The sequence below is a fragment of the Oncorhynchus clarkii genome, chromosome 8, assembly GCF_045791955.1.
Source record: "Oncorhynchus clarkii lewisi isolate Uvic-CL-2024 chromosome 8, UVic_Ocla_1.0, whole genome shotgun sequence".
NCBI lineage: Eukaryota > Metazoa > Chordata > Actinopteri > Salmoniformes > Salmonidae > Oncorhynchus > Oncorhynchus clarkii.
In genome coordinates, this window is record NC_092154.1 from 32,401,842 (window position 1) to 32,424,622 (window position 22,781).

The 22,781-nt window shown below is 43.0% G+C and overlaps 1 protein-coding gene across 1 annotated transcript; it reads right to left on the minus strand.

The window, feature by feature from the left end:
• Window positions 1–79: 79 nt before the first annotated feature.
• LOC139415639 (Meis homeobox 2b) lies at window positions 80–16,656 on the minus strand. Its single transcript, XM_071163753.1, has 13 exons — window positions 16,117–16,656; window positions 15,606–15,838; window positions 15,082–15,223; window positions 14,836–14,886; window positions 14,129–14,179; window positions 13,780–13,926; window positions 10,876–10,990; window positions 6,426–6,565; window positions 4,040–4,116; window positions 2,858–2,916; window positions 2,538–2,627; window positions 1,653–1,750; window positions 80–499 (listed from the first exon to the last, which is right to left on the minus strand). Exons 1-12 carry the CDS (start codon window positions 16,132–16,134, stop codon window positions 1,692–1,694), a joined length of 1,182 nt encoding a protein of 393 aa, XP_071019854.1. The 5' UTR covers window positions 16,135–16,656; the 3' UTR covers window positions 80–499; window positions 1,653–1,691.
• Between the last annotated feature and the right edge of the window lie 6,125 nt (window positions 16,657–22,781).

Sequence of the window (22,781 nt, forward strand, 5' to 3'; positions counted from 1 at the left end):
TCATAGGATGTAGTGTGTGTGTGAGAATATATGTGTGTGTGTGTGTGTGTGTGAACATGTGTAAGTGAGCGTATGTGTGTATGTACAATTGTGACAATAGATCTTGAGCAAATACTTGAAAGTTCTTGTCCCAATGGTCCACCATTGTAGAAAAATAAATAAATAATTTAAAAAAGAAAACTAATTTGTCAAAATGTTGTTGAGGTCATTTTAGCTTCTGTTGTTCATTCAGAAGTATTTTGTTGTTGTTGTCTGTAAATGTTGTTGTTTATTCCTAGATCCTGGTCTTCCTCCAGCCATGGGGTTAGTTAGTAAAGGTCAATGTGGGCAGGGTCTGTACAGGTGTGGGTTGTCCCAGGGTAGGTGTGGTCCTCTATGCTCCAGTGCGATTGTGAGGTGGGCGTGGTCAGATGATGGGTACAGGTGTGACTTGGGCGGAGTCACGCTTTCATTGGACCACGCGGCAGGATGGAATTTTCCCTGAGCCAACCACGGAGGCCTGTCACACAAAGAAGAAGCCTGGGTCAGTCTCTTACAGAAAAACAAATATGGAACCTAAACCTTAGAAATTAAAGACAAAGCCACACATGACAGAGGCAAATTTAGGCCTTACAACATATACATACACTGGGACAGTGCTGGTTATTTGGTGTAATTCTTAAGGGTTCCCTAATAGATAACTGTTATGGCTCTGACTCCCATCATGCATAGGATAACCACATATTACTGCAAAACAACCCCACATGGATCCTTGGGTAAATTTACTGCCATCACAATCAGCATACGGTCTCACTACAGATTAAATTAGGTGAGGAGAACAGCCTCCTGTATTACGCCATTACAGTAATCGGTCAATGATCATTCAATGAGAAATGATTGGATGAAACAGTCAAAAAAATTATATTGCCAACATTTATTCAGCTTGAGTGCATAAGATGTCTATGTGGGCTGTATTTAAAATGTAGGCGATGTGCCGTCGCTGCAATCACCATCATGCTCTTTGGACTTCATTAGCAAAATCTGTGGATTATCGGGAAGGGAAAGGGTCTGTGTTGGCGGAATTGGCGCCCAGTGAAAAGTGAGGCAAACGCGGGGTTCCCTATTTACATATAAAGAGCTCAATTAATCAAGGTAAGTGTCATTATAGCGTGGCTCATTGAGCAGTGGAGTGTGGGTGTTAAATAAAATACGGTGAGCTCCAGTGCCTCCGGCAGGCGATACATCTTGATTTGTGAACTGTCAGCAGGGCTAGAGAGCTGATAGGGCTGGAGGGGGACAGGGGGAGTCGAGAACCCCACACTCTTAATCATATTGGGCCCCGAGAAGGAGATGAGAGGAGGACAGAGAGAGGAGAAAAATGGAGAAAGAGAGAGAGATGGAGTGATGGAGAAGGATCGAGGAACGATTGAGGAAAGGGGTGAGAAGGAGGAGAGAGAGAGCAATATTTTTTTTTTTGAATAGATGGGGTGTTGTGGAGGAATAGGGAGACGATTGAGGCGAGGGGTGAAGAGGAGAGGAGTAGTGAGGAGGGAGTGGGAGAAAGAGAGAGATTGAGAAAGAGAGAGTGATGGAGAGGAATAAAGAAACAGCAGAGGCAGGCAGGCTTGTGGGTGACAAAGGTAGCAGGGGAGAGAGATTAAGGCAGTGCTTACTTCACCATCTTCTTCAGGCTTGCCTTGGTTGGAGAGGGTTTACATGTAGTGCCACTGTCCATCCATGCCCATATTCATTCCCATGCCACCCATTGGTCCTGCAGAATGAGTGACAGAGAGAGGAACCAATTACATGATGCAATATACACAGGTTCATATAAAACTCTGCAATATTTAACCCATGACTAAACAAACAGAACCAAAACTGATTCCAGGCCACATTGGTAGAAAGGAACAAATAACCAGTGGTGTAAAGTATTTAAGTAATACTTTAAAGTATTTTTACTTAAGTATTTTTTTGGTGTATCTGTACTTTACCATTTATATTTTTGACAACTTTTACTTTTATTTCCCTACATTTCAAAAGAAAATAATGTACTTTTTACTCTATACATTTTCCCTGACACCCAAAAGTACGTGACATTTTGAATGCTTAGCAGGACAGGACGATTATCAAATTCACGCACTTATCAAGAGAACATCCCTGGTCATCCCTACTGCCTCTGATCTGTCGGACTGACGAAACACAAATGCTCTGTTTGTAAATTATATCTTAGTGTTGGAGTGTGCCCCTGGCTATTCGTAACTTTTAAAAAAAGACACGAAAATGGTGCCATCTGGTTGATTTAATATAGGAAATTTGAAATTATTTATACTTTTACTTAGGTATATTTTAAGAATATTTTTGCAATTATATTTACTTTTGATACTTAAGCATATTTTAAACCAAATACTTTTAGACTTTTACTCAAGTAGTATTCTACTGGGTGACTCACTTTTACTTGAGTCATTTTCCATTAAGGTATCTTTACTTTTACTCAAGTATGACATTACAGTACTTTTCCCACCACTGCATATGACATGGTGAGAATAAAGGTTTCTTACCGCCAGGTCGAATTCCCATGTGCTGCTGTCCGTCGAGTACAAAGCCTCCCATTGGTTGACCGTCAGGGCTGTATGCTGTCCCCTGGCCCACTGTGGATGTAAAAAAAAAACAGAAATGGGTCAAAATAGAGATATAATACTAGATTAGTATGTTTAGAGGCCATAAAACAGAAGAGATACACCGTAACAATAAAAGTGGCCTTCAAAAAAAATCATTATCTACATAAAAAATTATCATATAGTACAATGAAATATATGACAGAGCAACATTATCATCTCATCGTATTATTATCAATTAACAAATGTAAGTTATGGTTAACCTGTTCTGTTAGACTGGTCAATCATAGGCTGTACTATTCTCCTCCTGGCGTTGATGAACCTGGAGAGATAGGGAAGATAGAAATGGAGAGAAAATTCCAATCACTGTCCGGACGAACATGGACTATACAGTTCCCAAAGCTTCTCCTTGCTTTAGATCTCCTTTGCATTTATCTCCCGGGTCTACTTAAGATAATCTTACACAATCAAAGCATTCAGAAATCAAACAGTGTGACAATTTCCTTACCCTAGTTTTACTAGCGTACTAATCTCTCGTGATCTAGGGTGTTAGGAGAAAGCCACATACAGCATCTTACCAAGTCTATTGATTTGGGTTTAGCCCCTTTAGCCTTGGGCTGTGATAAGGCTAAACGTTTTGCCAATTTTGGGCAGAGACGTACCACTACCCAAAAGAACGGACAGCTTGGAAAAACTAAGCATTTGCCTGCTTTGATAAGTGTATTGAAGTTGATCCATGAGAAAAATCCATAGACTTCTTAACTCCTTGGGATTAGAGGTGCACGTCTATGTAATTAGGTCCGTTGAGAATCTGATACACTTTAAAAAAAAGACCCTACCATGGGATTCTGGGACGGGGGAGGATTAATCGCGAGAAGCCAATGTCATCTCAATGAATCCAAAACGGACCCTGTGTAAGCCCCAAATAAAATGATGCCTTTTAGATGACACCCCAGAACTGTATCCTCAAAACCAAATCCCCCCGTCTCTGTTCCTCTTTCCCAAAATATGCTAAGCCATCTACAAAGGGGCAAGGGTGCTGGGCCTTAAATATACTTTAATCCATCATGTTATACATGTAAAATGAGGCTGGGGGATCGTGTGGGGAGGAGGGACACACACACACACACACACACACACACACACACCTCCCCTTTAAAGTTTCAGTGTGTCCACCAGAGAGTGAATATAGATAGAGCATGTAAAACAGTTCCATTTCAGTTCCATTTCCAAAGAGCTGAGCTTAGAACGTCTCTGCTTCTCCTAAAACATGGCTGTAGTGTAGTTGCAAATGAGAGCATATTCACCAGTGCTGGGAGGAGGCAAGAAGGAAAGACAAAAAGGAAGAAGGAAAGGACAGACATAAAGAAGGAAAGGAAGAAAGAAGGAGAGAAGGAAGCACAGGGGTTAGGGTTAGAGTGGGGACATGGGGGTTAGCTACTCACCAGTTGTTCACTTGCAGGATGGTGAGGCCTGTGTCCTGTGCTAGCTGCTTCTTCTGTTCCTCTGAAGGATAGGGGTGCTGTGGTAAACAGAGGACAGAAAGGAAGAGTGTGCTTCAGTCAAAAAAAGAACACCCAGCTTGCATTCATTTCGAATGATCACGTCTAGAATGAAACACCCTGAAACACCCTTTAAAGGGAAAGTCGCTCAGGAAATGTAGTCAAGCCCTGTGACCGACTCCCATCCACAGTGATCCTTGGCACATATACACACACACACATCTCTCTCTCTAGTTAGCATAAGCACAAGTGAACAACCAAGACTGACCACTGCTTGGCCCCAGCCCCAAACACTTTGGGCTTAAAGCGTGTGGCATTGTTTGACATTATTTGACATTATTTGACAAATGATCAGATGCGATACAAAGGGACACAATTGCCGCCTTTGTTAGGGCCTGAATAGGGGCCCCGGCCCCTGTCTCCCTGTCCCTGCCTCTCCGCTGGCGGTGTGACAGAGGGAGGAGGGTGGCAGATGGCAGACAGAGGTGACCCATGTACAGGGTACAGGGTCGGAGGCGCGTCCCCATTTTGGCGCTGTCAGGGCCGCAGCCACCTCCTGTGGTCATCGGGTGAAGGATGAGCTTCCAAGCACTTCATTTTTAAACAAGGCTTTCAGGCACACACATGTATACACACACACTCAGTCACACAAGCGCGCACACACATGCAAGCATATACCACACACACACACAGAAACCGACATGGTAGTGACAAAGGCCACTGTTACCAAGTGATCGTCATGGTCACCTCCCAGCTTGGTGGCTGACAGTCTAGTGACGGATGGCTCAGTGCGCCTCCCTCAACCCAGCAGAACCCCTCTGTCTAAAAAAATAAAAAAAAACACTTTGCTAATGTCCCACAGACTGTTGTCACGTTGGGGCCTCTCTCCAATGTACAAAACTTACTCAGGTCACTCTGGGGCAACCTGTCATTGAGCTGTGGACTTAATCCTTTTTATCTCCAAGCAAAGGAAAGGGTCTCATGGTTGAACAAGAGGACCCTTTTACAGCTGCATTTCAAAACGCAATGTATGTTTGTCGTAACTAATTATATACATTGTCTAGAACAGAGCGTCACAAAGATCTGTCTTCATCGGCATGCATATGGGGGTCTTCAAACAGCGTGGCTCGCATGGAAACCAACAGTTACTGTATGACCATGCTAATGGGCCAATAAGGAATCCTAGAAGTAATGTAAACCTTACACAGCTGCTTTCTCTATAGCTTTGTAGAGGAGGATCGTTAGAGTTCTTTCCTCAGAATAGGGACCACAAAAGCTGGAGGCTAAGACCATCCAGAGAATCCCCCCCCCCTCTGTCCCTTCTCCGATGCCAGCCTCAACGGTAAAGTCGGGACAAAACATAATCCGGCTCCTTTCACAATTCACACCCTCCGCGGCCCCGATGAATGCTTGATCGCCTGGGTGTTGCAACTGGACCATTCAGAGGACATTGAGGGGCCCTCACACAGTGTTCACGAGGCACATCCTGCCACGACAAACACTTGTGCTTAACCAATTAGGCTGAAAAGGGGGAACAGAGAGGGGATAATTAAATTAGCCCTTCTTTGCCTCTTCTTTTTTTAACTGGGGAATCTAAAGGTGGGTTTTAGAGGAAAGGATTGCTGCCTGTACAGGAGCTGTGTGGCCGCTTTTCACCCGGCAAGCAAATAAGAGGCTATGAAAACATCTAAGAGCGGGAAGAGGAGAAAAGTAGAAAAACTGAGGAGTAAGAGGCAGTGGCGGCGTCTTTTGGGCCCGTATATAAAAGGTGAAACTCTCCTCATTGAGGATTGGTTGAAAGTCGCTGGAATGTGAGCTAGTCCTTTCACTTTGGGAAAGTAGCCTATTCTGTTTTTGTAAAACGTAGTTCAGACGCTGAGTAAAGTGGCATCATTCCTAACAAGTGTGGTATGATGGAGAGGCCACGTTTAGACAACATACGCTACTTGTCTTTTGCACAGCTCTCTGTGCCTTTGTCTCAATGACTGTTCTCACTAAGAAAACATCCGAGAGAAAACGGCTCGGCGAAGGACTACAAAGCCACAGGCCGACGCCCTTGTGTTGTTGCGCATTGAGTGTTGGATGCAAGACCTTCAGTTCTCAACCGTTATTACTATTGCCCCTAGGGGTACTTGGCCTACTCTCAGGGAGTACTAGACAAGAGCCATAAGATATGTACAAAACATAGGCTTCGTGGTTAAATTGATAATAGTCATGACCAGTTGCACCTGACGGTGTGATTGGTGTACAATAACCAAAAAAAGGTTGAGAACCACTGCATGAAGGGAGAATGTCTGGAGCTGGTGTTAGGCTCGGCCTGCCGTCTTACCGTAAGGTGCTGGAAGAGCCACGCTCGCATGATATTGGTGGCCACTTTGGGGAAGATGCCTCTCTTCTTCTGCCGCTTCTTGTCCTGGTCGTCCTCGTCCCCTGTGCCCGGTGATGCAAGGCTGTTGTCGAGGCCGTCTCCTGCGATAAGAGCAAGAAGAAATTGAAGAGAGGTGGCGGGATACGTTAGGAGAGAGAAGGCTTTCATTTCGGCACGTCACCGCCATTCGCCACGAACACACATTAAAAGTGCAGCAGAGGTCTAGGGCATGGCAACACAATATTCCACATCTCTTTCACATTTGCATCTCCTCATCCACACTCTGCTACAGTGTCTGGATATTGAAGAGAGGTCCATACAGTATACTGTATTGAGAGACCTCGCTAAAAAAGCCAGGCTATTAACTCAATCTGAGCTACAAGTTTGACATGAAGTAATGACTGCGGGATCCGGGCTGTACACTTGACATGAATAATGACTGTTAGTGCTGTGGCCGGACACAATGCGCAGGCAGCAGCGTATTCATTTATATACACCGCTGTTTGATATAGACTAATGATTTGGTTATACAAAAAGAAAAACACGAACAATAACAAAAACATCAGTTGTAACCTCATGGTTAAAGCTATGAGAGGACAATAACATATCAAACATTTGGCTAGGGATGTGTTGGTGGGTGGATGGGGGGGGGGGGGTTGTGGTCATTTCCCCTCAAGGCCCGCATGTGTTCAGTGCCCCCCCCCCCCAGTCTGTCTGTGTTGGATTGTCGGACTCACACACACCACCTCTCTCCTCCTGGCATTATTAGCAGGGCATCGTCGTTCGATTTCTGCGGGAACCTTCACACGGATCAAGGCTTCCTTTTAAACTGAGATTTCCGAGGCTTCCGCCGCTGCCCTTGCTCCCCATCACAGCACTCTCTGTGCACTCTCTCCATGTCTCTCCTCCCTTTCCGACATTAATTGTGCATCAGCAGAGATGATTTACTTTTAACAGTGGTGGTTATTTTTCTTGCCCTCTGGGCAGAGATGCCTTGAAAGCCTGCCTGGAGGGCATGTGAATAATGTATCTGAGAGACCCCTCCCCCAGGGCGGGACAGGAACCCTACTTTTCTTAGGATTCACCCTGGCATGTCTTTTTGTTTTTGGGGATGCATCAATCAAAGGGGCTTCTATATATGCGCCCATATTCATGCATAAATATTTAAGCTAATGAATATTGACATTAAAAAGGATGAGTTGGACTGAGTGGGTTGGGACGGGGGTGAGGGGAGAGAGAGGAGGGGGGGTGGGAGTTTTGACGGATGGTGTAATCTGTGGACCGGACAGGGCATAGGTGATGCTTCACTTTGTTCTCCATACCCCATCTTCTCTGTCTGTAGATGTTATAACAAGTTGTTATAACAGTTTTATTCTCTAAGGAAATTATGAGGTTTGTTGTGGGTGCAGAGTACTTGAAGGATGGTGTTGAAGACATCTGTCATTTCAGAGAGGACAATTAGTATCCTGTCTCACAGGCTGGGAGAAACACCACTCAAGACATGCCTTCAATGGTGAAATAATCAATACAAACTATGCCAATCAATCATTAAATGCTCGGGCTTAGCTGGAAATCAAAATGACCAAAACCAATACTGGTCATTTGAAGTCATTTTGTCCTTGAAGCAAATAACTGAAAAAAAAGAAAGAAAGACAGAACTCACTAGCACGGCCTAATTATATCTAAGGAACATCAAGCCCCCTCCTCCTCTCCCCCATCCTTCTCTTTTTTCCTGCTCCAGAGAGGGAAGGCCTAAGGGCAGATCCTCCGCTACGCTAATCGCTTCTGACTGTTCCCTGGCAACTCAGCCAATCTAACCAGTGTGATGGTGCACTACTTGCAAAGTTGTATCCATGGAACTCTCCTCCCGTGACCTAGCCCCCTTCGCCTGCCTGCTTGCCCAGCTCCCTCCCTGCATGCCCCAGTGTCTACACGCGTAACATAGAGGAGGGGGGGGGGGGGGGGCCTGCTGCCGCAAGGAAAGCTGGAGTATTGCCTCAGGCGCTTTAGGAAAAACAGTACCCTAAGATATGAAGAAGAGTAGCATCCTTGTCTGGCTTCCGCTTCCACCCCCCCACCACTTCCCTACCTCTCTCTCTTTTTATCTCTTCCTCTCGCTCATCAACAACAGCAGAAACCCGTTTTCCTACAGTCAGGTATAAACTGGGACAACTAGAGGCAAGAGAATCCACATGATGACATGTCCATACAAGACAAAGTGCAGGGTGGGCTACTAGCTAGCAGAACTGATTGCTGTATCCCGGTCCTGCATCGGTGATGCGAGCCCAGTGCAGCTTGCTTAATGAGCTCACCGGGACCTGATCCATCACCAGTGACACTTCTCAGCCCTCCTGTTATTACCCATGATGCACGCTGCTAAATGGGAGCTGCTGTCTGGCAGCTTGCCAAAACACGGCGAATCCATAGCGTGAAGATCTTGATAATTGCTGAATCTTCTCCCCAGATCACAAGTATGTCTAGAACTGTGCCTTCCGTAGGCCTATATCCTATTGATGGCGAGTGGTGATTGATAAGGGTTAGATATAGTTATCCTGTCTCACTCCCTTGTTATTTGTGAGAACATTTTGTGACAGGTTCTATAGGGACATTAGCCTGCAGTGTCATTGCTGTTCTTCGGTGGAATCCGGAGGAGACTAAAAGATGCACTGACTGCATCCTGTTTCTTCCTTCTCTGCATTCCCCTCTTGTACAGGCGCTTTGCAGCAGCTAGCGCCCCTTGGGTTCCTTTCCTTTCCTTTTTGCCTTTGTCATGGACATTCAAAACCCCTCCCCCCCAAAAAAAAACATTCCTAGGATATCTCAGCCTTTTTAGCTCTGCCCCTGTGCCCCATCTGAGAGAGTCACCCTGGGGGAGGTGTTATCAAAGAGAAAGCCCTCTGCATATCACACAGCTTACAAGGAAACAACCAAAGACTGTATAAGCCATGGGTTAGCGGTTAGCCACATGGCTAACATAGCCACACAGCCATAACCATACCACCACCAACTAACCACATACCTGTGGTTGATACTACACAACAATCACACAGCAACCAACCATAAGGCTCCCCGATTAGTTAAGATTGTAGGTTAACCCTTTAAAAGGCTTTTATCATTGGCCCAGAAAACCATGACAAATGTCCATTAGGACAATAGGAGCTCCCTCATAGTAGCAGGTGCTTTGAAGAGCATCGGTAATCTCCTACCCAGGTCTGCACTACTGACGTAAGGGCCCCACTTTGGCCCCCAGTTCCCTTCCTATGTTAAAAGTGTTTGCTTTCCTCATCCCCTTGAATGAGAAAAGGGGATGAAAACAAGGGATGGAAACGAGGGATGGAAAAAGGGCAAAGGGGCCCTAGGAGGAGCACGAGGACCAGCAGGTAGGCACGGCAGCATCAGATCCTGCTACCAGGGGCTTTTTCTCCTCTTTGTTCATCCATACATAAAAAGTGGCTCTCTCGGCAGGGGGGGATTGTGCTTCCCCCGTCCTCTATGCATTCTCTACCCAGGTCAAAAGGGCAGGGAGGCATGGACCTTGGGTGTTCCCCTGCTGTTGTTTAAAAAAAAGCCCTCCTGAGGAACCAAGGAAAAAGCTGTTCGCACCCATCCTCATCCCCTCGCTTTGCTGACATACAAGTCAGATACACAGTGTTACTGTCTTAAAGCATCCAATTACATTACAAATCATGCAGGCAGGGATATTAAGTGCAATTTGTTTGACATGTTTTCAGATAGTTAGGATAAGTGAAGAAACTCTGGTAAAATCAGAGGAGGAAGATAATTAATCTGTGTTTCTGACTGTCCTTTCATCCTCTGAATTGCTGTTGTCTTGCAAAGCATCCTCCCATTGTTTAGCTCAATGCCCTGGCTATTGATGCCTGATGGGCAGAGGGTGGTAAGTTGCTTTAAAGTCTATTCTATTTTTACTGTGGCCATAGGAGATACAAAGAAAAACAAGTCATAAAACCCTTATAGCCTCCACTGAGCAAATCACAGGCCAAATTAACAGCCGGCACACGGACAGCAACCCAAGTAGGCTACACTACAGCAATGCCCGGCAGAATCATGCAAAACCAGTAATTGGCAGTAATGACACTCAGACAAGCCATCATATAACAGAGACCAGATTAAACTATAGAACTATTTCCATAACCTGACCTGGATAAGTGATAAACCACAAAGTCACTATCAAAACTCAATCAAATAGCTGTTGATTCAACAACAATCTCTTATCAACTTTATCTGAATGATAAGTATAGAGCAACAACAACCGCTTATCATTAGGATCTCTGGAAAGACTAAGTTTACCCTATAGCCTACAAAGAAAATACCATTGCCTTTGTATGGGGTCAGCACTGAGGTCAACCTTTGATATGGAGTTGAGTCTAAAGAGAAGCTGTGGGTCTCTTACCGAGTTCACTGCTGTTGTCCCCACTCTGGGAGACGTGGCCCCCGCTGGAGGGCCCCGGGGTGCCCACAGAAGGCGTGGAGTGGGCGTCTTCCAGGTCTCTCCAGGACGCCGGGTTCTGGGGTCCACAGAGGTTCATCGGGTCATAAACATATCCCACATCCCGGCCACACACCAGGAGAGGAGGGAGAGAGAGAGATCACATTAGAGAGCAGTGGAACAGTATGCCATTACTCAATATCAATGTAAATCCCGGACACACACGCACGCACCGCTTCTCTCTCTCCTCATTATTAGCCGATATACCACAGCACACAATATGGAACAATCTGGCCCTGACCTCAATAAGAAAATAGAACATGATCCAAACAATCGATAATCCCAAACTCTAAGTTACCATTTTCCCTGAAACTGAGATGGCCCCCCCAAAAAAGAACAAACAAAAATGAATAGAGCTTATATTCAGCTAAACCTGCTAATACTGTAGAGCAAAACCGATCAGCATCAGAGCTCCAGCAACACTCCTCCCTATCCTGATTCAGAAGCCCAGTATCTGTCCGAACCCCTATTTATTGGGCCATATAAGGGCAGGGACCATGGTACTTAGACAGACTTAAGCTGAGGGCCAAACAGCAGAGCAACCTCTTCAGCCTCCTGGCTGTCAGCTGTTTGCCGGATGGTGCTCAGATGAAGAGCTCAGCCAACGACAAGAATAATCACGGCAACAATGGCAGTGCAGTGCGAATGAGGCCTCTCGACGAGCTCGACGAGCAGGCCCCCTTTTCCATCCCAACACACAGTAATTAGAAAGCTGTTTGTGTGGCATCCCCATTCAAAGTGCCATGTGTTTCCACGTTTATCAAGCAAACGACGGGGGTTCTTTACCCACACGCACTCCAGCTGTTAAGATGGCATTAATTACTGATACAGTGTGGTCCATCGTTCTTTAAAATGTATCATAAAAACTGAGACCCATAAAGGCAGAGAAGTTGATGAGGAAAGTATAAGACATTACGATATCCGGATTGCTTTCTCAACTCACATGATCTTCAAATCATAGTACAAAATGGCAGTATCAACTAGCTGGTTAACCTGATTCAAATATAACATTTTCAAGCCAGTCGTACCTTAACTCAAATGAGTGTTATCACTCGGCACATGTGCGATATAAACATGGATATAAAAAGGTGCTGTCTCTTGGCTATAGGCTGGGTTGTGCACTCAAATAGGGAGATGAGCTCACATTTGCATAAGAGCAGGGGATGGCAAAAGAGAGGCAGAACTTGATGATGTCACTTAGAGAAGCATACTCAGACCAATATATTTTCTTGCCCTCACACATTTTATCACTGTGAGGGTTAGCCTTCACTATAGAAATAGAATGAGTAGAGAAAACATAGCTCTAAGCTCCACAATAATTGTTTTTTATTAACTTCTCACACGTACACTAGTTGCTGTTAGTCTCACAAGTCAGACAAATGTTACTGAAATCATGCAAATGGGCAGGACTGGAAACGGAGGCTAAAGTTGCCTTCGTCAACACATAGCTAACATAAAACAAACAGCTGGTGTTTCTTCTCAAACTTGAACTAGGCCCAACATACGGTGTGGTTGGCGTTCACATACAACACTCTGTGTGTATTGCATGTGCCCTCACACCCAGAGAACTACAGCTCATACATAATGCAGTGGGTGAAGTGGTCCTGTATGGCTCAGGTAGCAGAGTATAGCGCTTGCGACACCAGGATTGTAGGTTTGATTCCCGGGGCCTACCATACATCAAATGTATGCACACATGACTGCAAGTCCTTTTGGAATGAAAACATATATTATATTACGAAGGGAAACTGGATCCCAGGATGACCAGCAGGAAAATGTCCTGTCTTGTCAGATGAATGAACCTTGACAGTGTTTGTTTGTGTCTACAACCGCCGAATCAACAAAGTGCAACATCATCCAAAAATGGAAGTGACTGTGGACAGTGGATAGCATTTCTTTTGGCTTACTTCCGAAAAATCGACTGTACATGACAGTAATCTAATATGAGGAATCTCCCCAACAAAGTTCCTGCCATTGCTCCAATGCTAAGGTTAAGGAACCGTGCCATCTGAGATGACATGTGTGACAGGGGGAGTGGGTATTGGGAAGAGGAAGAGCCAGAGTAGGGGGCACCCTATGGGCACATGAATTGACAAAGACCCCCCTCTTTACTGACAATAATAATCTGATTGGATTCGCATTCAAGTGTAAAATCAAAACACTAGAAGGGGAAGGAGAGGAGAAAGATCCATTACCATTACCTCAAGGTAAAAACATCAAAAATGCAATTTAGGAAAGAATAGAAAATTGACTTAGGAAATTTCTAATAAGCACATTCTCATCTAATACACAACATATGCCATTGGCAGACGCTTTTATCCAAAGCGGCTTACAGTCATGCGTGCGTACAATTGTAATTCTCTCTCTGATAAACAGATAAAGTAGATGATTTATACAATAGAGCAGAAGAAGGTTAAGAACGAAATAAATCATTCCCTCTCGTATTCCTCCTCTTTTTAAGAAGACACGAAAGCTCTATGAAACTTCCCTACACACCACCAGGACAACATATGAGAACGCACACACATGAATTAAGGGAATGACTGTCTCAGTTTTGCACACACCAATGTGCATTAGATACCGTTTTGCTAATAGGTTATTAATACAAAAATCTTTAATACTAGTAAATTACATTTGACCGTCCGTTTTAAAAGCTGTTGATTACATGTGTTATCTATTAAACTGACTCACAATTACGCACATCTCTTGAAATTATATTTTTTTGTACGTCACAAACACCATGTTATTGGGACCACTTGTCAAAAGTAGCACCAATATGTTGGCTAATTTCAAAGCCGAACCACTCACGTGATCTGCTAGATTTGTGGAGGATCCTGTCAGGTCATCGAAGTCAGATTTGCAGCCATCTCGGTCGTCTATGACCAAGTCTATGGGCATTTTGCCTTTCAAACAACTGATGTACCGATGGCAGAAGTTGTCGCAGAGCTCGTGCACCTATTCAATGAAAATTCGTGTTAGCAGCACTCTTAACACAGGACATTCGTGCAGCAGCCAGGTAAACTTTATGCTTAGTGTGTTCGAGTAAAATATATTCAGTTATGAGTACAACTGTGCGATTATATCGGTGATTGCAGGACGTTTTGACAAAAATATAGAAAAACACAAAAATATAGGTCTACAATACAACATAATTTACCTTCTCTAATTCCAAAAGATGAAATCGTAATACTTGTATAGCTTGGATCATCTGGAAAAGGAAAATATACGAGTTAGGCTTAATTCATGCTGGCATGTTGATCTCAAATGGATAGTAACTAGCCTATCGTCAATGTCTGATGAAAAGCTCAACAGAAAGAATAAAACGCCCATATTTTCCTATTAACGAGCATATTATAAAACGTCACTAGCTATTCTGAATATATTTTCTTGGTCCTAGAGTCATTAAATGTTCAGATACATTGAGGGGAGTTACTGCTTTCAATTAATGTACAAAAAAAAAAAATGAAAATTGGCGAAAACGGAGATGAGGTTTTCATTAGACAGCGACTGCATGAATGCTCACTGCAGGCATATACAGTAAAGCAAATGATATGTAACAGTATTCTACATGAATTAAAACAATGTATTTTCGTATTCAAATGGATTCAACAGCACAGCAATGGTTCCTAGAGTCCCTGCTTTGGGGATGCCCAAGGCAAGGACCTCCGCGGCTTCCAACTGCAGAGTAACAGAATAGGCTTTGGATAGATGACTCGTCTGCATTTCCTGTTGCTCCTTCAAATGAACGTTTTGAATATCCGTGTTGTGTTCAAATAAAGTGAACTCAAACAAGCCCATATCACACTATTTATCCAGCTGCGCAATTGATGCGTAAACAGTTGATTTGCAGGTTAACTTGCTTACCAAGTTGTCCAACTCTGGATTCGACGAAAATAACGGTTTCTCTGCACGTATCTATAAAAAAATAAATATATAATATGAGTCTATTGTCTGCATACAGCAATCAGTCCATCAATCGATCCACCTAATCAAACAAACATTAAATAAATGAAGGAAAACATGTTTAACATTTACAGTAACCTTCACAACAATATTATCTGTATCCCTATTTTTGCTGACAAAACGTGGCTTAAACCACAAGTAGCCTACCTGTTTTGCAAAGACAGCGATGTCTTCGTTGAAGGAGTCTGACGAGCAGACATCGCCGCCCGCTACTCCAGGCTCCCTCGGTGTGCAGGTCGCCAACTCACACTTTTCAAACACCAGTGCTAGCAGAGGGAATAACGGGTGACTGCAACATGATGGAAACAAAACGTAAATATGTGTTCCCACTTTCCAGGAATATTAGATAAAAACATGTTTTAAGTGGGCTGCATTGCACTTGATCCGTGTTTTATATTTCCGGATGTCCTACAATAGCGGACAAAAGGGAAGTGTCTCCACTCAGAGTAAGGGCCGAATCTTGAGATGCAATATGCTCGTAAAATAGGCCTAGATTTTTTGTTGTTGCGCAAAAATGAATTAAATTCGATTTACTCAATCATGTCAAGTTAGAATTTGGTTCTAACTTCGGACTAAATGCTTTTAAATACTTCACTTGTAACTGTTATTTGTAGGCTATATCAAACATTAGAAAACCCAGTGTAAAACCATGGGAAAAGTCTGATGCACACCCATAGATTTGATCTTTGTCTCTTTTTAGTCCGTCGTTGACAGCGCTGCCCATGCTGCTGGGCATGATGTTGTGGGGTGCGTGGGCTCCATAGTGCTGGGTTGGATGAGGAGGCGGACCGTGGTTCAGGTGGTGGACTTGCGGAAGCGGCCGGGGAGCATGCGGGTCTCCATACATAGACGCCGGGAGTCCAACCCCGTCCATCCCACCACCATAATGGGCCAGCTCATCGTACTGGATGGAGAAATACAGTTAAGTGTGAGAAACTCGAGGACTGTCTGTTGGCATGCTTCTATCACGGATATAAGAGAGGCTACAGACATTCCCCTCCAAACACAAGCCTTTATGCATGATGATGACAGTAAACATTCATCTAATCAAATTGCCCATGCATGGAAAACAGAACAATGCATCGAATACAGGGTCCAGACTTCTTATGGGTATTCCAAAAGGAAATTGGATTCAGTTTGATCAACTCAGAAATTACACATTGCAAGTGCACTAAGACCTACCCTTTGCGCCATCGACATGCGCTTGTCTTGGAGATACAGAGTGGTAAGAAACAGCTACTGTCTCAGTCCGCAGAGAAGGTGGCGTATGAAGTTGATGCCTTTTACGTCCGATTGAATATTGTAATCCGCAGTGGCAATAAAAAGGAAACCCGCAGCAAGGTGAAGATGTGTATTTTTCAAGAATAATTAATGCAATAGTCTAAATGGCGAAATCACCATGGCGGATAATACTAAGAACCTTCGGTTAAAAGTTTTTCTAATAAGCGCATCGACAACCCTCGTGTGTTGGTCCTGCTGTCAATCACCGAGACTGCTTGTCAAGGTAATCTATAGCCCATACAGTTGATAGAACTGATTCGTTCCAGAAGGCCGTATATTGCTTCCAACGCACCGTTTTCCCTGAAAACGAAATGTAGCCTAAGAAGAAAGAACTTCCCAGGACAAACAGGCTATATCGATGCGTCGATCCTCGTGGCCATTGCCTCCTGCTCTGAAATGTGAAGGTGTCAGCGAATGTTTGCAGGTTGGCTGTGAGCGCGCTTATAGGATAGACTGGTTCCACTGATCAGCGGTAGAAGGTGATGACGGAACCTGGAAAGAGGGAGGGTTTAACCAGTCCCATACTGCCAAATAAAGGGGGACTGGAGTAAAGCCCATGACACGCCAACGAATGTTGTTTGCATTGGATAAGGCAGAGGGTGACGCAAAATAACTGTCACATCTTGTCACCAAGGCGGTGAGGATATCCTTTGCAATTAGCGCAAGAAAGGAATTTGGTAGATGACAATTCAACACTTTAACTATTCCCTTTGAACGTAACCGTCAAGAAAACTGTACTTATTTGTTTTAATGATCTAACTTTTACAAATGTCTGATTATTTTTAGAGCAGTCTTGAGAAAATATAATTATATTCCACTTTCTGTACTAATGATCAAGGTATAGGCTTACATTATAGCATGCATAGTATAGGCTGTGGATAGGATATAAAACAGGAGTTGAATTTCGGCGCAAATAGCCTCACTCAGCCGTAACATTGGTCACCCAGTCATATTTGGATATACACTCCAAGAAAAAAAGGTTCTGGATAGAATCAACAAGGGTTCTAATGCTTGCTTCATATATGGCACCCCTAATGGTTCTATTTATAACCCTTATGTAGGGTTCCATATAGAACCTTTGGGTTCCATATAAGGTTAAATGTGGAACCAATATCGGTTCTTTATAGAACGAGGTGCCATGTATGAAGCAAGCACATAACATTTTTTGGCTCTATCTAGAACCTTTTTTTCTATGAGTGTAGTATATATATAGGTTGAATCGGATATATTTTGGGCACCTATTTTGCTCTTTATGACAGATAATGATACCTTGAAGTATGCCTTCCGGTCCAGTGCCAGGATTGGATAACAATGCATCCGTAAACAGAGTTTAGGCTACAGACACTATACATGTATATTGTGGTCAGCGCATGAAGAGGTTGTGTTTCAGATTGTAAGAATGCTGTTGGCGTGTTAGCTCGAATTCTCTCTTCCTTTCGACGTTCCAATCCTCCTTTTTTTCCGGACAAGTCATGCCTACTGGACCAACATGTGTATAAAGGAATGTTGTGGACAGATCAAGATAGATAGCCTTATAATTTTGTGGTGACAAATACTGCACGTGAAATACATTATGAAACATGCAGATTTGGTGGTAAGGTGTAGTTAGTCCAAGTTTAAATTATTTGTACATGAACACATATCTCCGTGCATTGGCAGTTATGAAAAGCATTTACACGTCATATAAACTTTTATTCACATAACATGAAGCCAGTATTTTTAATATGGCTAATAATAGGCATATCTTATGATTACATTTGGAAGAACAGAAACATTTTACAATACATGTTACAATTGGAAATGAGTTTCTAATATTTATAAATGAAATGTTCATTTTGTGTTACAAAATGATTTACTTGAGAGAAAAAAGAACCCTAAACAGTATACAGTGCCTTTGGAAAGTATTCAGACCTCTTGACTTTTTCACATTTTGTTACGTTACAGCCTTATTCTAAAATTATTTTCATCAATCTACACAGAATACCCCATAATTACAAAGCAAAAATAGTTGTATAATTTTTTGCAAATGTATTACAAATAAAAAAAACGGAAATATCAGTATCTGAAATGCACTGTCACATTTTAAGTATGCTTAGGGTCATTGTCCTGTTGGAAGGTGAATCTTCATCCCAGTTTGAAGTCCTGAGTGCTCTGGAGCAGGTTTTCATCAAGGATCTCTCTGTACTTTGCTCCATTCATCTTTGCCTCGATCCTGAATAGTCTCCCAGTACCTGCTGCTGAAAAACATCCCCACAGCATGAGGCTACCACCACAATGCTTCATCGTAGGGATGGTGCCAGGTTTCCTCCAGACGTGGCACTTGTCATTCAGGCCAAATATTTCAGTCTTGGTTTCATCAGACCAGAGAATCTTGTTTCTCTTTAGGTGTCATGTGCCTTTTACTGAGGAGTGGCATGCTGCAGAGATGTTTTCCTTCTGTAAGTTTTCTACAGAGGAACTCTAGAGGTCTGTCAGAGTGACCATCGGGTTCTTGGGCACCTCCCTGACCAAGGCCCTTCCATTCCAATTGCTCAGTTTGGCCAGGCGGCCAACTCTAGGAAGAGCCTTGGGGGTTCCAAACTTCTTCCATTTAAGAATGATGGAGGCCATTGTGTTCTTGGGCACCTTCAATGCTGCAGACATTTTTTGGTAGCCTTCCCCTGATCTGTGCCTCGACACAATCTTATCTCGGCGCTCTATGGACAATTCCTTTCTACCTCAAGGCTTGGTTTTTGTCCTGACATGCACTGTCAATTGTGGGACCTTATAGAGACAGGTGTGTGCCTGTACAAATCATGTCCAATCAATTGAATTTACCACAGGTGGACTCCAATCAAGTTGTAGAAACATCTCAATGGTGATCAATGGAAACAGGATGCACCTGAGCTCAATGTCGAGTCTCATAGCAAAGGGTCTGACAAGGTATGTAAATAAGGTATTTGTTTATTTTTAATACATTTAAAAAAAAAATGCTTTTCATTATGGGGTATTGTGTGTAGATTGCAGAGATTTGTATTTATTTAATCCATTTTAGAATAAGGCTGTAACGTGACAAAATGTGGAAAAAGTCAAGGGGTCTGAATACTTTCCGAAGGCAATGTATGCAAAGTTAAGTAACAAAATACAAATATTCGCTTTATTATTAGATTGTAGTAAAGAACTGTCCTAGATTTTATTCCACTGAAATGAAATACATGACATGTCAGAAAAGTGCATTGGAGTAATACAAACTCGATATTAGTGATATAATATGGCCTAAACCATCTTGTTCTAGCTTATGGAGGCAGAAATGTGTTTTATTCCAATGTTTACAATAGAAAATGACCAAATGTCTTGTTTGTTTGTTTAAAATGATTCAAATGTGGAATACAAAAATAAAAAGTTGGCTCTTGGTAAATCTGTTCCCTCTTATAGGACTCCTGCAGGCTAGTGCTGCATTCATAACCAAGTGGGAAGTGGAAATCTACCACCATAGAACAGGATAAAACCTGTTTTGGCATGGACATTGCCATTGAGGGCTACACCATTTTAAAGTAGTCAACTGGGTGGGACTTCCTATGGATGAAGAAAGGGTCACATGATTCCATCCGGGTCATCTGGAGGGATCAGCCAATGAATTATACTTGTGAGCAAACATTCCATAACTGTAGATGGCAGTAAATTACCACCCTTGGCTTTAAACCTGTTCAAATAACACATTCTAGATAGAAGTACAGTACCAGTCAAAAGTTGACACACCTACTCATTCCAGGGTTTCTCTTTATTATTACTATTTTCTACATTGTAGAATAATAGTGAAAACATCAAAACTAACACATATGGAATCATGTAGTAACAAAAAAAGTGTTAAACAAATCAAAGTGAATCTTATATTTGAGATTCTTCAAAGTAGCCACCCTTTGCCTTGATGACAGCTTTGTACACTCTTGGCATTCTCTCAACCAGCCAACTGGAATGCTTTTCCAACAGTCTTTTTACAGGGTCAGTGATAGTTGTACTGCACTCCTGGAGCAAATTAGGTTTAGGTGCCTTGCTCAAGGGCACATCAACATACTTTTCACCTTGTCTGCGCATGTCACAGCCGTCAAAAGAAGTGGACCAAAGTGCAGCGTGGTGAGTGTACATTTCTCTTTTTATTTAAAATGTTGCCAACAAAAAAAGAAAAACAACCGTGAAGCTTACAGGGCTAAGTACCACTAACAAAGTTAACTACCCACACTGAAGGAGGGGGAAAAAAAAGGGCTACCTAAGTATGATTCCCAATCAGAGACAACGATAGACAGCTGTCCCTGATTGAGAACCATACCCGGCCAAAACATAGAAATAAAGAAACATAGAAAACAAAATATAGAATGCCCACCCAAATCACACCCTGACCAAACCAAAATAGAGACATAAAAAGGCTCTCTCAGGTCAGGGCGTAACAGCTCAGGTATTCTAACCATCAACCGTTCAGTTTGGTAGTTGCATCTAACTGATGAAAATGCTGTTAGAGGTAATTTCCTGTCATGTCAGAAATCCATGCCAAAAGGGGTTTATCTACAGGTAGTAAATCCCTATTTCCCACTTGGTTGTGAACGCAGCATAAGCGGTTTTGTAAGTAGCTAGCCTACTAAAATAATAAGGTTCTGGTCAACAAGAACATTACCTCCCTTCACTGAATGACTCTCCACTTCACTGTATCGGACTCTCCACTTAGAAAATGTAAGCCTGAGTGCTCACAGATTTCGGAAGATCTGTAGGCTAGTCCTATAACTACCAACTGAAGGCCTACTGGAGCTGATAAGGCTACTCCAATTTCTCTGTAGCATTGAAGAAGCATTAGGAGTCACCTGCCCAAACTTCTGAAGTTAACACATGAAATCAATTGGATCTGAAATGGTTCATGAAATTACTGAATTACATTGCCATCTAGCGTTTAGAGGAAACAAGCCTCCCGGTGTTTGTGAACAATATTTTGTTTTAAATTTGTTAAAATAGTTTTGCCTATAATATATAGGCATTTGGTGTGTGTAATAAATATTATAAATATTATTCATAACCTTAACAAAAATACACTAGCAAAAAAAATAATCTTTATATAATTATATTGACAAGCAAATGAAAAAGAGCCATTCACTTTTATCTACATCATTACCAACCGAGTGAGGAAGAAATGAAATAGCCTTAATCATGTGGTCATTTCTTCTTGCAAAACACACTTATTATTTATTCTCTTTAAAAATATCATTATGCACTACCCTTTGATATTCTATTCTGGTGAATTATTGAAGGCATATAGGCTATTGGAATTATAAATACACTAACTATACAAAAATAGGCAAAACATGCATCATGCCTGAGGCTAAATTCTCCCATTGCACATTATTTCCTACTACTCTCCTCCATTTCCTCTGCTCCCCATTTCTCCTCCTTTGTGTTTACCTCCCCACCTCCCCCCCCCACTCTCTCGCCCGACCAGTGATCTGAATGCAGGCTGATTCAGGGTGTCATGCCTGTCTTAAATGTAATAAATTACCATCTTCCTCGTGTCTGAGCATCCTCCAACCTTCCACCATCCAGAAAGCAGGACCCAGGCCAACCACCATCCCTGACCCCCCCCCCCCCCCCCACTCCCTATCCTCAGCCCTGGTCTGGCTGCCTCTGTCACCCGTCATCCAGTGCCTCAGTGAGAATCATTAGCGTTGTCAGGACTGGGCCGGGAAAGGAGGCCAGCAGAGACTGGGGATGGTGTGTGTGTGTGTGTGTTTGTGTGCGTGCATTTTTAGCTTGCATGCATTTGTATGTGTGTGTGTGTGTGTGTGTGTGTGTGTGTGTGCACATGCATGCAAATCTGTGTGTATGTGTGTGAGGCAGTGTAGTGGAATGGTACACAGTGTCGTGTCTAGGGAGAGAGGGAGAGATGGAGAGAGGGTGGGTGATGAATGGTAAACAGTATACATGTGGCAGGTCTCAGTGTCTGGGTGAGTGGAGCTGTGCATGGGGCTGTGGATAGGAGAGATGTTGCTGTGTGTACCTGGATGTGTTAACGACCTCTGTGTTGAAGCTCATGCTGTACATATAAAGATGTCGATCACTGGAAGACAATTACGAATATTGAAAATAATAAAATACCTTTGTTTGTTTATTTATGGTTTCTTTAATATGAATTCATACATTGATACACAATTGTTAGTAACAATACTGCAGATTGTTGTATGTTTACCAAACAGATGGTGAACTGTCAGTATGCAGACTGCATGGCTTCTCCTATAAGTAGTACTACAAGCCACAAATAAGCCCAGTGCTCTAAGGGGTTAACACATCCTTTGCTTGCCACAGCATCTGATTATCAATAAGCACGCTGTGAGACTGAAAATACTGAATGATCTATTGCTTTCTTCATTCTGTTAAAACACCATTCTACACCATCCTATCCTTCACGTAGTGTCTCTGCATGTATGGGAGACACATAAGTGAGTGTTGAGCTCAGAGTGAAGGCAGAGTTCCCACTAACCATAAATCCAGACCATGCCTATTATAAATCCCAGGCCTAATGCAACCCATACGTGCCATTAATCATTCGT

Coding starts and splice junctions, on each gene's coding strand:
- LOC139415639 (XM_071163753.1), bottom strand. Junction 15,224..15,605: donor GACAAAGATCAAATCTATGG/GTGTGCATCAGA, acceptor ATCATGTTGCAG/TCACCCGTTATTCCCTCTGC. Junction 2,628..2,857: donor TGACCAGTCTAACAGAACAG/GTTAACCATAAC, acceptor TTACATCCACAG/TGGGCCAGGGGACAGCATAC.